The 17,865-nt window shown below is 35.8% G+C and overlaps 1 protein-coding gene across 2 annotated transcripts in view; it reads right to left on the reverse strand.

Annotated features, from left to right (window-relative positions):
• The window catches only part of Glra3 (glycine receptor alpha 3), a 173,231-nt gene that overhangs the window by 36,980 nt on the left and 118,386 nt on the right, over positions 1-17,865 (reverse strand). For both annotated transcript variants that reach the window (XM_021169808.3, XM_029480242.2), the window contains one exon: positions 997-1,134. In XM_021169808.3, the coding sequence (XP_021025467.1) occupies positions 997-1,134 (138 nt within the window). The remainder of the gene's footprint in view (positions 1-996; positions 1,135-17,865) is intronic.

Here is a 17,865-nt window from a genome sequence, read left to right on the forward strand (position 1 = left end):
TTTATGGTCCTGTGTGATGACAATTCTATTTACCACCTCTAGAGCTTTTCTCAACATTTCCTAAAAGAAATTATCCATCCTTAGAAAAATGAGCCTAGGGTATTGCTATTGACTTGCCTGTCTTTAATTTTTCCTGAGATGTTAATCTTGTTCCTGTTCAAATATTAGCTAACACCTTCATCTGTGAATTGAATATTGTAATATACAAAATTAGGTATTGTGAGTTAGTTAAGGAGATAAGGGAGACTGGGGGCTTTATAGGATTACAACTGAGCTCACAGTTCTGGAAAATGCTGAGGCCAAGATGAATCATGCAATCCTGGAATGAAATGGTAAGAGTAACAGCTAATGTGAGCATGTGAGCACCAGGCCATATGTACATCTCTGGGTGGAAGTTGTGGGTAGTTAACTGGCATTTTTGTTGGAGTCGATTTATGGGAATCGCCCACAACTGTTAAGAGATGTGAACAGATTTCACGAGGGTACAAATACCACACTGAGTTTCTTAATTTTTGGTGTTCCTTGTTAAATATGGTATCTACTTGAGAAACAAGGTTTCTCTATCACGAAGTAACTGAAAACAGAAATTAGTAAAGTATTAAAGAGAAAATAGAAAAATAGAAATAGTGTTTTGGAAAACATGAAAATATGTTGATAATGTAATTATTTAAAGCAAGTCTTTTTGTTAGCATATAGAGTGTTTACTTCCAAAAATTGTTTAATTTATTTTTCTATATAAATAAACATGTATAGAATCATCATTCTACCCACATTTGTGATGCTTCATGAAGAATTTTCAAGAAAAACTGAGCATCAAGCGTCTTTTTCATCTCATACAAACCACATACGATCAGACACAATGAGTGAAAAGTCCATGTATTATACATTTTATACTCCATAAGCTAAAACAGTTAAAGTCAACACATTATTATTTTAATAGTCTGTGTATCATTAGATCAAAAGTCATAAGCATGAAGGAAACTTCGCAGTCCTTACCTGTATTGTAGTGTTTAGTGCAGTACCGCAAGTCTTTTTCTTCTTTCAACAGAAATTGAGGCAAAGTGAGTCCTTCAGCCACTTGTACTGGGGCTTCATCTTGCCATTCAAAAATGAGATCATTCATTGTGTACCCAACTGGATAAAATATAGGGATGTTTATAGCCAAGGGAAGAAGACATGCAAGTAGAAAAATAGAAACCTTCCAGTATAGTCACAGGGAATGAGAGGATCAGTGTGAGCTTGAGTCCATCAGTTGAATAGTACATTATCTGATTTCATATCACACCAGTCTATGAGCAGTAATGTAAGACAATGCTAGGCTCAAAAGAATACGATATGGAAGGTATCATTTATTCTTTCTTAGGGATGGAGTCCTGTTGGATTAATTCAGAAAATTTAACATTGTTCCACCACATTAATTTCTAAGACTACATGATAAGGCCGAATAGTCTATGGGTTGAAACTGGATTAAAGTATAAATATCTCTGTGGAAAGAATTGATGACTTATGCCTTCCTTGTTTTAATCATCTCAGCTTATTTACCTTCTCTGTTCCAAGTTCCAACATGAACAAAATAATCTTAAAATGTGAGCCTGTTCTATTTGGTAGAGATGATTAAAAAGAACACATGGAATAGTTTGACACAGTAGTAATTAGTTCAGAATCTAGTTTATAAATGAGTTTTTCAGTAAATCAGCATCTTCTATTAAGTTAAAGTATTGTATTTCTTTTTCGAGGGGCTTAATGTAAACAGAATTTTGCTTTTTTTCCCAGTTAAATGAAAAATTATGGAAATTTATGCTTCATTGTTATTGTAGTGGATGAGTCTAGATGAATGTGAGCATGACTGCTATTACTCTGATTAGTCAATTCCATAGTGTTAGAAAAGAAAGGAAACATGATATGACCCATGAATTATGTCAGTTGGTTAAATTAGTTAATCATGGAGCTGTGTGCAGAGGAGTTTGTACAAAATTTTTGTAGAATGATTTAGCACAGCTTTTGTAGATATGTTAGGTAATATAGGAGGGTAGCTCACCAGTCTCCAGTCTCTCTCAGAACTGTCCAGAGAGCAGAGCCTGATCTAACTATAGAGGCAATTGGGAATGGAGAATAGCATGTACTCTATGTACAGTGGGGACAGTAGAGCTAAGAGTATTGGCAATTAAACCTCTTTAGACGGTGTAAGATTTGACCAATGAGTTTTCACAGTTGCTTTCAGTGTCTTGGCTCATTATGGCAAGAAATATTTTGTAGAGTTTGTATAATCATCCAAGTTGAAGGGTGCCATGTCTGAATTTTCAAAAATAGATGTTCAAAAATAGATGTGTAACTACACGATTGCTCTCTAAATAAGTGGTTCTCAACCTACCCAATATTGCAACCCTAAAGTACAGTTCCTCATGCTGTGGTGACCCACAACCATAAAATTATTTTTGCGCTATTTCATAACTGTAATTTTCTACTGTTACCAATCATAATGTGAATTTATGATATGTGACTCACAGGTTGGGAACTTTTGCTCTAGACTTAGTGATTGGTTCACTTACACTAGAATAACCTCTCAATGAAACCCCAAATTCATAATGATTGTATTGATAATAAAAGAATGATTCACTTTTACTCATAATTTCTTCAACATGTGCATTATAGATAACACTCTGTTTTAGGGTGACACAAATGCACATTTCTCAATGATCTAAAGACAGTAAAATAAGCACCAATTTTATCTGCTGCCTGATGATGCGTATCTCTTATAATTCATACAGAGAATCACAGAAGACAAAAACATTTGAGATACTTCTTGTACCAATTTAAAGAGATGAATGAAAAGACAAGACAAGCCCTCTTTTCATTTTGAAGTGATAAAGTTTTGTATAATCATCTATGAAAAGCAACAAGCTGCCTAAAATTCCATGGAAATCCTGCTTTGAGTTTTCTCCATTCTATTTTCTAGGAGCACATATAACTTGTAATTGTGGTGAGGAACTATTCACATCAAGTGATCTATAAATGGCCATTTTACAGTTGTGTTATTGTACACTTATTTACAACTCACAGGATGTTTAACCTCGAAAGTTAAATAATGAGATGGTAACTAATGAGATGACCACGCTTAAGGAGCACTTCCTTTATGCTGAGAAACTTAACAGGCCCTGAAGGAAACTTAATGACACTATTGCCTCAAACCTTCAAACAACCTTTTCATAGATTCTCTTTCACAGAGTTCAAAGTGTTTTAATATTCTCTCCCCTTGGATAACAAATATTTATGGAAGTTTGAAAATATTAAGGAAAATATATTGGGTAATGAGGATAACATGGTATATTTAATTGTCTTGTATAATTTACAATGAAAAGTAATTTACATAGGGAACAAAGATACTCATCTAAACTTGGCAAAAGACTTCATTTGATGACTATGAGGCAAATGGCTGTTTCAATTGGCTCCTCAACAAGTATTTACTGAGCATCACGTATAGGGAAGACATTCTATCCTATTTCAGTTGGTCCTTGAAAGCAATGAATGACCCACCCCGCCCGCCTGCCTTTGCACAATGAAGAACAGGGGAGAAAGTGACAAAGTTCAGAATAGAGGAAAAGTTCATTTATTTGAAAAAAGTTAAAAATACCCAAGAATTGTAAGAGAAACTAGTAATAGCTCTCTTCATCTTTGGAGACATGAAGTGACTTCACAAAATGGTGTTTTATAAACACAACACTAGCCTGATCCTTTCATAGACCTAAAGCATTTTCCTGGTTACAATGACATATTATTTGTATTTTTATTGTTCGAATATTTTCTCTGATGTTGAAACAGGGTAAATCTCTAACATGAATACAGGCAGTGGAATGAGGCTATGCTGGAAGTTCCTGTGTTTCTAAGTGTCATAGCCTTCAGTAAAGAATGTCATTTTCATTTAACTATGCCCGTGTTTGATAAAGTAATAAATACTTTATCTGTGGGAAAAGCAATGCACTTCCTTTTTTTAAAAACAGTTTTTTATTAGGTAATTTCTTCATTTACATTTCAAATGCTATCCCAAAAGTCCCCTATACCTTCCCCCTGCCCTATTCCCCTACCCACCCACTCCCTCTTCTTGGCCCTGGCATTCCCCTGTACTGGAACATATAAAGTTTGCAAGACCAAGGGGCCTCTCTGACTAATGATGGCCGACTACACCATCTTCTGCTATATATGAGCAATGCACTTTCAAACATTTATATATTATATATATATAAATGATGTGAAATCTTCTATCCATAATATAAAGTTTCTTTCAAGGAACATCTCTAATTGACTAAGGTACTTGGAGAAGCAGGCCTTTTCTTGTTTGATGGGGGTGCACATCATTTTTATTTGAAAAGTAAAATTATATATGGATGGTAATTATTCAGTACTTGACTGCCCACTATTAGAAATATTCATGATATGGATGCACTATGGTGAGGGAAACTGGTAATAGTTGCTGTGAATAATAGAATCTGAGACTGCAAGTCAAAATTGGATGTTTGAAGAATTTTTCTACTCAGCTGTTTGAGTGATCCTGAGACTAGATAGCTCAGGGGCTTAGGATAAAACCAAATATAAACATAAAAAACAACAAACAATAAAACATTCTGCTATTCTCATAGATCAGTGCCTTGCTCAGCTATCATTAGAGAAGTTTCCTCCTACAGCAGATGAAACAAACACAGAGAACCACAGCCAGACATTATGGAGAGAGAGGGAGACACCGGCACACTTAGTTCTAAATGGAATGTCCATCAAATCTCTCCCCACAAGCCTCAGAGAATCCTGCATAAGGGAAAAGAAGTGGACACATGCCCCCATGCCTAACCCAGAAGCAGTCTCCAATTGATAACCACTTGCAAAACAGAAAAACAAACTACTTTTAAAATAGGCTGCATATCCAGCACTAGATGTTCAATAGAAAATGAACTCAGAATTATTGGAGGTCCTTGTTTCATGTTGTATCATGACTGTTTTTGCTGTTGTTAGTTTGTTTTACATCTTAAATTTTTATTTAATTTTACTTTACTTTCTCTGTTTACTCTACAGATCGTGTGTGTGTGTGTGTGTGTGTATGTGTGCGCGCACACATGTGTGTGCACACGTGTGTGTAAGACATATTATGGCTTCCAGTTTAGTGTTTTTATGATTCCTGAAAGTGTAATGAGTGAATCTCCGCATATGTATCTTTTTCATGTGCCTTCTCTTAGGCTATTTCTATTATGTTTGTTTTTGTTGTATTCTAATATATTAGTTTTTGTTTTATTTTATTATTATCATCCTTTTGAGTCCTGTTTGTTTATTAATGAGTGACAAAAAGGGGGTGTATCTAGATAGGAGAGGAGGTAAGAAGGAACCAGGAGTAGAGGGAGGGGGAGACCCTCATTAGAATATCTATGTGAAGGAAAAAAAAGAGCTATTTTCAATAAAAGGAAAACAAAACAAAAAAAAAACCAACAAAATGTCTAAAGTGTGAAAAATAGACATTTTAGTCTTTTTGTTTTTTGGTGTTTTGTTTTGTTTTGTTTTGTTTTGTTTTGTTTTGTTTTGTTTTGTTTTTCCTTTTCTTGGTCAAGAAAATGTCATCCTACAGAAATGTGGTACATTTACACAATGGAATACTACTTAGCTATTAAAAACAATGAATTTATGAAATTGTTAGGTAAATGGATGGAACTAGAAAATATCATTCTGAGTGAGGTAACCCAATCACAAAAGAACACACAAGATATGCACTCACTGATAAGTGGATATTAGCCCAGAAGCTCAGAATACACAAGATACAATTCAGAGACCACATGAAGCTCAAGAAGAAGGAAGAGCAAAGTGTGGACACTTCAGTCCTTCTAAGAAGGGGGAATAAAATACACATGGGAGGAGATACAGAAACAAAATGTGGAGTAGAGACTGAAGGAAAGGCCATCCAGAGACTGCCCCACCTGGGGGTCCATCCCTTATACAGCCACCATACCTGGATACTTATTGTGAATGCTGGGAAGTGCTTGCTGATAGAAGCCTGATATAGCTGTTTCCTAAGAGGCTCTGCCAGAGCCTGACAAATACAGAGGTGGATGCTCATAGCCAACCATTGGACTGAGCACAGGGTCCCCGATGGAGGGGTTGGAGAAGGGACTGAAGGAGGGGGCTTGCAGCCCCATAGAGGGAGCAAGAGTGTCAAAGTGCCAGACCACACCCTTCCGGAGATCCCAGGGACTGGGCCACCAACCAAGGAGTACACATGGAGGGACCCATGGCACACATATGTGGCAGAGGATGGCCTTGGTGGACATTAGTGGGAGGAGAGGCCCTTGGGCCAGAGGGTGTTCAATGCCCCCTTGTAGTGGATACCAGGGCAGAAAGACAAGAGTTGGTGGGTGGGTGGGGGAGCACCCTCATAGAGGTAGGGGGAAGAGGGATGGGATAGGGGTTTCTGAAGGGGAGATCTGGAAAGTGGAAAGTATTTGAAATGTAAATAAAGAAAATACCCAATTAAAATAGAAAGGAAAAATAAAATGTTATTTTTCTCAATGGAAAAAGAAAAAAAGGATAGTTTAACCAATAGGATCAATAGACAGTGATAACAAGTTCAAATTTAGTAATGCATATTGAAATTTTGAATACTAATAATTGTAATTTAACTTTAATTTTGGAAATTATTTAAAATTGGATTATAGCTCCTTAAAAGCTATCCACCTAAATAAAATCTTTCAGTTAGTAATACTAGATGTGCACATTAGCTTAAATACTTTCTTTGAATTGTTCTGTTTTTAAAAGTAATCCTCTCCTAAGAGGAAGAAGATTAGGCCCCTTCACAGGTGTAGAGAGCAATGAGCTTCTTGGATGTATGGATGTAGACTTTTGCTGTTGCTGTTTGTTTCTGTTTTCTTACCTTGCTATAGAATATATGAACTTCTGTGGCTGGGCTCTAGCATCCAATAGAGACTGAGATGGGTAAAATGTATGGTCATGTCTATTGGTACTAATGTTCTTCAGTGTTCTCATTTATTGCCATATCAACAGGGAAACAATTTAAGCCATAACCTCTAAGGAACACTTATCTCCACTGAATTTGCCTTCAGTCTCTGTTCTAAGATATTTTTTTATTTTTCCAAGCAATAGGACATTGAGATTCTTTATTTTAAACCCCTTGGTTGATGAGCTAAGAATTGAAATTGCTAGCTCTGAGTTTATGGGACTCCATGGGACTATCTAGAAAGTCTAGACTATTTCTAAGTAACACAAAATAGTAAATCAAAACAAAAAATGTGTTATCTTGTCTCTATTTTTCCACTTAGTCAACCAAAAAATCTACCTATATATATTGTTATCTATTCGCTTAGACATCTCATGCCACTGGTAGATTATATGGTTGTCTGTTTTGGCTCAGGCCAGTGGGCAGTGAGAATAAGTCTCAGAATAACTGAAGAGAAACCTCATACAAATTCTTTGATTTTCAACTCCATCTAACCTTTCTGAAGCCTATGCCATTTTATCAAATTTCCTCTAATTTACTGACCATCAGACTGATTCAGGGGATGTCTCTAGACAATCCCTACTGAATTCTTTCCATACCATCTCTCCTCTGAACAGTTCTCATTAGACACCTGAAAAAAGTTATTTCCCATTATTATTATAGGAAATGACCTCTCATCCCATGAAGGATCTTTTCTCCAATTACTTTCTCTGCTATAGACTATTCACCTCTTCTCTCTAATGAAATTAAACAAATATATCTTCAAAGTAATATCTTGAGTAAATGAAAACTTTAAACATCATCAGATCATTTAAAGTTGACATGAACATACCCTTATAAAGAAAAGAAAAAATTAAATAAATATTGAAAGATAGAAATGTGCAGTGAAGCACAATGGTCTTGTGCAGAAGTTCACATGATTGTGAAACTTCTCTATTAAAATTGTTCTGTAACTTTAACACAATTTAAATGAAAGTTTTATTATGATCCTCAACTGGTAGTTAGTCAAAGTATAAAAATACACACCATGGTGCCAGTTGGGAGAACAGTGTAGACCTGCTAAATCTATTTATCTAGATAAATAAAGCTGTAGTCTTTAAATGATTTAAAATGACCAAGTAAAGAATTAGTTCAGAATAGAACTCAGAATCAGACCTATGAAGGGAGACTTAAGGTAAGAGTCACATTTTAAATAAGGATGAAAAATTAGATAGGTATTAATGGGGAAATATTCTATATTCCTACAAAGTAAAAAAAAACAAAAAAAAAAAACTTTGGGTCAAGGAGGATGGCACATGGAGTGAAAGTCATTGTCATATCCTGAGGATTTTATTTCAATTCCTAAAGCCCAAGTAAATGGAGAGAATTCATTTCCAAAAGTTATCATCTGTCATCCAGACTTGTGTAGTAGTAGTAGTACTAGTTATAGTGATAATAGTGATAATAGTAATAATAATATTAATAATAATAATAATAATAATAATAATACTGTTAGTTAAAATGAAACCAAATTAAAATATAGGGACAATCTGTCCTATTGCAATTATGGGCTAAAACAAATAATAACATTTTTAAAAAATTACAATGTACCTAACAATTTATTTAGAACATTATAGATTTAATTAAGTGTGCATTTGAACCACTGTGCTCTGAAAGATGAAATACAGTTTTGTGATGTCACCAGCAAAATAAAAATACATTTATTCAACTGTAGACTATGAGCTGTGAATATATTCAAGTTCAACTAGAGCCTAGAGATGTATTGAAAATTGTAAATTTACATTTTATTTTAAATAAAACTATAAATTTACATTTAATTTTTAAAGTAAATCAGAAAAACATTTGACCTAGCTATCTCAAATGTTTTTTAGGATAGAGACAGAAAAGTATTTCTAGTTTGACCTACTTTGCAAATTCTTGTGTTCTTAATCAACATCTGGATTTTAAAAAACATAGAGAAGAAAATACTTGCTCTTGGCACATGCTGATTTTTGCTGGAAGAAATATTACTCAAGTCACTTTTATTAACTTGACAAGGAACAACTGTTATGTCAAAACACATTTAACTAATTTTTTATGATTTGCGTATTTGATTTGAATGAAATCCTTTTCCATAACTCACACTGTCACATGTGGTTTCATTTAAATTTGCAAGTCTGCTAAATTAAGTGCCTTTACTTTCAATTAAGCTTTCTGCTATAACTGACTTACAACTTACCTTACATGTTCTTTGAAGAGAAGAATTTAGATTTTTCCTCTTTCTGTTTTGGATAACGATGGAAATAGAAAGAGTTGTAGACTTCTTAAATACCAGTCAGATTAATCTCAAAATATCATAAGATTGATACTCATTGAATATACAATGTTAAAAGTTCCTGTGGGAGATCTCAGATAAAATTGGAAAAAGACTGGACCTTGAGCTAGACCATTTTAACGAGAAAAAGGTCTTGTATGTAGTTGGGTTTTTGCAATAGGGCACACTGCCAGCCTACTTCTTTGGAAGAAATCCATGTGGTGTGAAAACAGTCCATGTGAGCCTGCAGAAGTTCAAAGTCTCATAACAGTTCAAAAATTTTGTCTCATAACAGTTGAAAAATTTTGTCTCACAGGCCTCATCTCACATTAAAGAGATGCTCTGTGAGCCAATCAGTGCGTCAGTGCCTGGAGGCTCAAAATGTCCGGAGCAGAGACTAGAAAGGAGCTGCACTTTTCTTGTTGAGATTTCCTACATTTGATATTTCAGTCTACCACTATTCACCACTGTAAGACATAACCTAGGATATGAACATTCTGAAGGAGAATGTTCTTTGATGCTAAAAAGCAGGTTCTTCTTTCAGGAAGTATTTAAATAGAGTCCTGAAATATTATTCATAGGGTTTTATAACTTAATTAAAAATGATTCAATAGATTTAAAAAAAATAAAATTACTAAGTTAAATCTAGTTACTCCCCCAAAAGGGTATTATATAATACCTAGCACTATAAGCCTTCAGAGAAGTGAAAGCATTTTTATGGGAGAGATTTCAGACTCTGAAACTGACACTTAACTTCACAGCGCAAGAGAATCAAGATGTTAGTGTAAATTATTTAGTGTTCTGTAACTTGTCACAAAACCCTTCATATGTAATAATATGTAAGATTCCTACTTTTCAACTGTTATAAAAACTCTAACCAAAACAGGGTATTGCCAAAGACAAAGCATAGGTAATGACTTCTACAATAGGCACATACTATTACATGCAACTGAAATATAAATAACTATTGTGCCACAATATATTCACATAATTAGAAGTAAAAGGCTATAAAATTCTACATCTATCAAAATAATTAAGTTACATGCCAGAATAGCTATTGCCTAACATGAAATAAGGTTTATGGGAGTCTTTGATATATTACTGTGAGAACCACAGTACTAATAAAATATTCCTAGAATACTTTATTTTATTTTATATTTTTCACCTCACTGAAAGTATCACATCCAGAAGCTGAGTCTTAATCGACCGCCATAAATGCAATTGAACCAGAAGTTCTAAACAGTCCTTGGTTTAAATTATGCCAGCATTATTTTAGAGAGTTAACATATGCTAAATAATTATCAGAAATATTTGTTATCTGATTTTATTATAATGTACATCCATAGTTTGTTTGTTAGTTCCCACCCACTAATTCCTAATTATATTATGATTTATAACAGGTATATACAAAAACTTTATTTTGGTTGTAGAGTGTTTTGCACCCAGGGCATACATAATGACTAAAATTCATGAAGGTGATATTGATAGATATTATAATGGATGGGAGTTCAACAATAAATGAGCACGTTAACTACCTTCAGGGAAGATTTTTCTATTTTTTTTTTTTGTGTTCTGGGTACTCTCTGGTATAATTCTTGAGTTCAAAATGACTATGTGAGAAAGAATTATGAGACTCTGACCTAAGAAAAACAATCACTCAAACCTAAAGTTAAATATATTTTGAATAACAGGACATCTGGGACTATTAAGAGTGGATAAAATTGAGTAAGCATTTTTTTTAATACCACAGAGACTCCAAAATTCTCTGGAATGTGAGGACTCTTGTCAAATAGATAGAAAAGAACCTAATAGTTAGGGACTTAGAACATGGTTACTCAAAAGGATAAAAAGACAGCAAATAACCAAAACCAGTCCCAAAAGTCATATCAGGTCCTGAATGGGGTTTCAGAGCATACTCAAATATGTCTTAACTTCACCTCAACAATTTATTAAATATGTCACACATTTGTGGGTCTTTAAAAAGTAGACTATAATCTCCAAATTTTCAATAACATTTTTTATTTAATTTAATTTTCATTTTTTAAAACTTTGTTGATTTCTTTCCAATTATCTTTAAACACAATTCACATTGTATTTGTTTAGTGGTTTGAGTCAATTTTATACACTATTAATTCACAGTGTGTGTATTCTATCATTTCTAGATACTGTTTGTGATGGTTTGTACATGCTTGGCCCAGGAGTGGCACTATTAGAAGGTAAGGCCCTATTTGAGTAGGTATGGCCTTTTTGGAGTAGGCATGGCACTGTGAGTGTGGGCTTTAAGACCCTCATGCTAGTTGCCTAGAAGCCAATATTCTGCTAGCAGACTTCAGACTTCAGATGAAGATGTAGAACTCTCAGCTCCTCCTGAACCATGCCTACCTGGATGCTGTCATGCTTCTGCCTTGATGATACTTCACTGAATCTTTGAACCTCTAAGCCAGCCCCATTTATTGCTGTCCTTATAATAGTTGCCTTGATCATGGTGTCTGTTCACATCAATAAAACCCCAAGGATGACACTGGTTTTAGATGTCGCTACTGGGTTCATAATCTTGCATATGTATTTAAATATTTTATGGAATCTGAGATTTGAGATGACCTTTCCAGTTATTTAATGTAGCTCACTTATGTTACAAAAGAGTACCTCAGCCTATGAACAATTAATGAATTTAGAAAAGCCCATGTTAATCCTAACAAAAGACTTGAGGGCATATGACATTTCCTGAATTTTCTGGCATTTGAGAGTGGAGTACTTCGCATAAGGGGGATTTGTGATTGTCATCTCTAGGGAGAATGTTACCCAAGCTTTGAAAGACCCTACTTGCATAAGGCCATTTGCTTTAGGTAGGAAATAACAGTATTGAGGAAATTGAAGTTTTCTGGAGAATTCACTAAAGAAAAGAATAAATGGTGATAAATATTGAGTAGACAAGAATAGTAAACTCAAAAATCACAGAAAAAATGAAAGACTATAATGCAGTATAATTGCAGGTAATCTTTGGTTTCAATTTCATGGAAGTAGTTGTATTTTTCTACCTTTGCATCGGTTGCTAATATGGACCTTAGGTATTGGGCACACTCTTTATCTGCTAAGTCACCTCATTGCATCTCATGTATAGAGTCATTTATCTTTATAACAATGTAGAGAGATGAGCTTTTTAAAAATAATCAGACTATGAAATCTCTGTCCTCACAGGTAACTTTACTACTGCTCTAAGAAGGATATTCAGCCTAGGGCATTCCTTTGGACCCTTTTATTTTTGTGCCATGGAAAGACACAGCAAGAAGACCCTCCTTAGATACTGGTATCTTAATCAGTATCTAGCAACAACATATTTCTGTCTATTTGAAATTGCCCAGGATGCAGCATTCTTTTCTAGCAGCATAAAATGAATCAAATATGAAATATGTTTCATCATAATTAAAAGTAATTTTATTTGTACAAACTGGATAAGTGCAACTACTAAGCCTCTTTTTACAGTAAATGAAGACAATCATAGAAAAGCACAACTGGACAGACACAATGCAGAAATCAACTGATAATGGGGAACCTAGCACCAGTAGATACATTTGTATCATAGCTTCCATGTCTATGGCTTAGGGTCACAAGGGTGAGGAGGGAGTGGAAGTATTGTGAGAGACAGAATTCTTTCAAGTATTGAGTGAACTACTCTGTCCTAGGTAGAGGAATAATGGCAATAGCAATGAGCATAGTGACAAGGAAGAGAGAAATATTTGTGTAGCCTCATTTTAGACAAAGAATTATACACAGCTATTGACTTCTAGGCGAGGGATAATTAACCCTCTGGGGGATGAGGTCTTTTATTGGCTGTCCAGTACAGAGTGGTCAGTGCATGTGCACCCATTACATGCACACATAATAATAATAACTAAAAGATTTAGCACTGGATAGTTGGCTCAGTGGTTCAGAGAGCCTGCAGCCTTTTTTTTTCTCCTGAGGACCTAAGCTTGTGCGCGTGCACACACACACACACACACACACACACACACACACACACACACACACACACACACCTTTAAAAGTGAAATACATTTAACAGAAAAAGTATCCAAAGGAAAAGGAAACAACCCAGAGGGTAGAGATCTGAGGACAGCCCTTTGTGGATAATATCTTGGTTTAACATGGTAAGGATTGCAGGGAGCAGCAGGAAGAGTTTTACCTCTGCAGTGTTTCCTAGGTAACATGAATGAAGAGCTAGATGGATCAGGCAGTGAATTTAGTTCTTATTTTAAAGAATCTTTGGGTTCAAAATGATGTCATCTGAACCACATTCTGCTGCCACATGAATGACCTTCCCCTATTAATGACTTTAAAGATAGAATATTTTTCTGCCTTCATGGGGATTTTAATGACAAAAGCTAGTGAGTAAGAAAGATGGTGTACTAACCTCCTTTAGAGGATGGAAATAGGTTGAGGTTATATATTTAATATATATGTAAATACATCAAATAACATTGTAAAGGAATATAATAGAACAAGTACTTGGGGAGCAGAGAAATGAAGTGTGGGAAAGAGTGGGCAGGGGTGACTGTCTATAAGCTTACAGAGGGTCAAGCCTTTTAATATGTATCTCTGGAGAAATAAAATATTCTGAGAAATGAGGATATCTTAGAGACCAAATAGAAGGAGCAATGTTGCATCTGAGAAGTAGGAAAAAATAATTACACAGAGTCTGGTATGCTCACAGGCAGACACTGTGTTAGTGATAGCTGAGCTGAGTACTGAATCCCTACAACTGAGAGAACATGAAGACCAGAAGGCAGAAAGAAATGATAACCAGTAGGAACCTAGTTTGGGTTCATGAGGATAAAGCAGTTCTGTTAATAAGATACTATGTTCTTATTAACTCTCCTGGATTGTTATTTGACTACAGAGTCACTTAACTTTTAGATGAACATTTGATGTGTTATAATATTAGGATTTCCAGAACAGTTGGACAGCAGTCATTGATGGTTTAGCAACATTTAGCTGGTCAAAATGCTATTTTGTTTTGGGGGTTAAGAAAGAGAAATATCTGTAGTATATTGTTGCAAAGCTTTCTAAGGCTTTCAATTTGGGAAATGCATAATGGTGTGCTGTTCAAATCTCTGGATGATTAATCACATCTGGATGACAGGGGAGCCCCAGAAAAATGATATTTAACTAAAGGAAAGCACAGAGATTTGGTATTTATTTATGTGAGCTACATGGACAAATACATAAGGGAGGACATAGAGTTTGTGATATTTTACTGATTGAAGTATAGTTGGAATCTAAAGTGGTTTGCTGCTGGGATCATAGTCTGACACTGCCAACCGATGCCTTCTTTTGAAGTTTGAGGTCAATTTTAACAACTAGGACTACAGCCAGGAAGAAAGGAATGAAGAAAAAATATAAACCAACCTTTTCTTTTTTTTTTTTTTTTTTTTTTTTTTTTTGGTTTTTCGAGACAGGGTTTCTCTGTGTAGCCCTGGCTGTCCTGGTACTCACTCTGTAGACCAGGCTGGCCTTGAACTCAGAAATCCGCCTGCTCTGCCTCCCCAGTGCTGGGATTAAAGGCGTGCACCACCATGCCCGGCCCAACCTTTTCTTATAAGTATTGGAGATGTATATCTTGTGGAGAAATCTTAGGACTATCATAGTGACAATTTATAAATAGACTCACCAGATTCGGAAGCGTTCTAGCAGGCCCAAGCATGGCAAACATGGCACTGGTAGGCCTTGCCCTTCCACCTTCCCTCTCCCTTACTCAACCATAGATTACTTCACTAAAGCTAGCCATGAAGGTTTATTCCCTTGGTTAGAGACTTCCTCTTTCTGAGGCTCACAATCAAGGAACACCAGCCATCAAAAGCTCCCTTTGGCTTACCTAATTAGCATGCCCAGTCAAAACAAACCAACTCACTCTAACCCTAAAGGGGATCTTACTGCTTTATGAAAGGTGTTTTGCCTCTGAGCCATGGCTGTCTCATTCCCTAACCAGAGGTAGTCCTTTATGATTCAGGGGAAAATACCCATTTCTCTCTTCCTTGCTTGGGTCTCCTTTTTCCTTGTTCTTTGTTCCCATTCTTTGTCTCTTTTTCCCTGACATTTGTCTCTCTGGGGCAAATAAACCTTGTGTGTGTGTGTGTGTGTGTGTGTGTGTGTGTGTGTGTGTGTGTGTGTGTGTGTTGAGAATTTAGTCTTTGTGTGTCCTGTGCCAACTGTAATCCTTCCAGGTTTAAAGGTGACTAATGTTTGTATAATGTGTTTGAGAGTTACTAAGTCACAGTTCACTGTTTATTTAATTGTTTTCTGCCATTTGGGAAAAGCATCTTTAAGTATTGTTGGCTTATCTTTGAAGTAGAATAAGCCTATTTCATTACTTTGTAACTAGGATTAAATCAGCAAATATATTTGAAAGACATAAAATCATAAAGCTATTTGTGATATCATCACTTTATAAGCTGGTGGCTGCATCACATTTTTTATTATATGGCCATGTGTTTAGAAGATCTGGTAATGGGAAAGTCCAGTTACAAAGATGTGAGCTAAAGAGGTGGTAAAAGTCACTGCTGTAGTGAGGGATGTGCTGCTTGAAGTTCACATAGGAGTGTATTCTACAAGAAATGCATTCACCAGCCAATATTTTCAACTTGAGGGAGATTTTTCTTCCTAACTCACATTGTAACTACAGAGATTAAATAACAAATACTCACAAACAAGAACCATCTGTATCTCTGAGTAAGCAAAGAAAAAGCACAACAGTACTTAATCCAAACTCTTAAATTATGAGAGAAGTTTGGATAATGGTAGAAATTATTAGGACGTAATTGTTAAAAATATCATCACAAGCTCTATTTTTTTTTAAATAGCTAAACTTAGTATAAGATCCAGAGTAAGCAATTTATATATCAGACCTGGCTATGAATTTAATCTGAACATGAAATTGTAAATCATAAAAAGCTTTCTATGTTTAGAGTTCTGTCATACATCTCCACAAAACCCTGGCCCTACTTTTAGACATTTCTTTTCCCAAATACAATTTAAGTATATTTCAAAGGTTCTCTTTTCTCTTTTCTCTTTTCTCTTTTCTCTTTTCTCTTTTCTCTTTTCTCTTTTCTCTTTTCTCTTTTCTTTTCTTTTCTTTTCTTTTCTTTTCTTTTTTCTTTTCTTTTCCTCTTCTCTTCTCTTCTCTTCTCCTCTCCCCCTCCCCCTTCCCTCCCCTCCCCTCCCCTTCTCTCCCCTCCCCTCCCCTCCCCTCCCCTCCCTCTTCTCCCCTCCCCTCCCTCTCCTCCCCTCCCTTCCCCTCCCCTCCCCTCCCCTCCCCTCCCCTCCCCTCCCCTCCCCTCCCCTCCCCTCCCCTCTCCTCTCCTCTCCTCTCCTCTCCTCTCCTCTCCTCTCCTCTCCTCTCCTCTCCTCTCCTCTCCTCCCCTCCAAGCCCTCTTTATATTCCCCTCTCAAATTCTTCAAATTGCTGGCCTCTTTTTTTTTATTAATTCTTGTTTCATAAGTATGTGTGTTTGTATGTGTGTGTATGTGTGTGTGTGGGGTGGTTGTGTGCCTGTATGTGTTCCTGTATGTGTGCATTTGTGCATGCATCTGTATGTGTGTGTGTACATGGTATGTGTATGTGTTTGTGTGTACATGCTTGCATGCATGTGTGTGTGTGCATTTGTGCATGCATATATTTGTGCATCAAGGCATGGTGTGTGTGTGTGTGTGTGTGTGTGTGTGTACATGCTTGCATGCATGTGTGTGTGTGTGAGTGTGTACCGAGGGGTAACCTGTTGAATCCATAAGCTACTTGTATGTGAGTTTTGGGGCTGATGGTTTGCTACTGGCTTTCTTTTGTTTCTCATTTTTACTTTATGTTTCCATCTCCAAGAATCGAAATTTGTTGAAATGTTACACATCAGGAGTATTCTTTTCTTATGTCCTCTTAGTTATTCTTTAGATGTGAAGCACAGACTTAGAGCCTTGTGGTTATGTTGATGATTAAGGATCCTGTCATCTTTTGCAGACAACTGGTACTACCCACAAATTTATAAATGCTTTTTTATGATGTGAATAAAAGAACTACACATCAAATACAGAACCTTCCCTATTGCTGTGTATCTCTTTGTACTATAAATTGTTTAGAAATTGGACTTACCTCATACTGGATCTGATTTTGAGAGTTAGTTATTGCCTGTCAATACAAAGTACTTTACTAGTGCATTTCACATAAATGTATTTTTAAATAAAACTAATGTTAATAAAAAAATCTTTCAAAAAGGCAGCTCAATGATTGTAAAATTCTCTTTAAAGAGCTCATTCAGTGGGAACTGAAGGTTTCTAAGCCAACCCTGTCTAGACCTGAAGGAGAAGGCCAGTGACTCTTCCTGCCCTACTCCTCCTCACTGGGAAGGGACTTCAGTCGTTATAACTGACGTCAGCACACATAAAGTTTATTTCCAAAGAGAAAACAATTAAGGAAAACCAAGCCTTCATCAATGCATAGACATTTATTGAAAATTCCTTTGTGACTTTCTTCTTATTTTTATTATAGTCTTGAGTAATGCTCCCATAGGCACAAAGCTAAGACCAGTCTTCTAGCTGCACA

Source organism: Mus caroli, unplaced genomic scaffold (genome assembly GCF_978045245.1).
Source record: "Mus caroli unplaced genomic scaffold, Mus_caroli_1 scaffold_10, whole genome shotgun sequence".
Taxonomy (NCBI): Eukaryota; Metazoa; Chordata; class Mammalia; order Rodentia; family Muridae; genus Mus; species Mus caroli.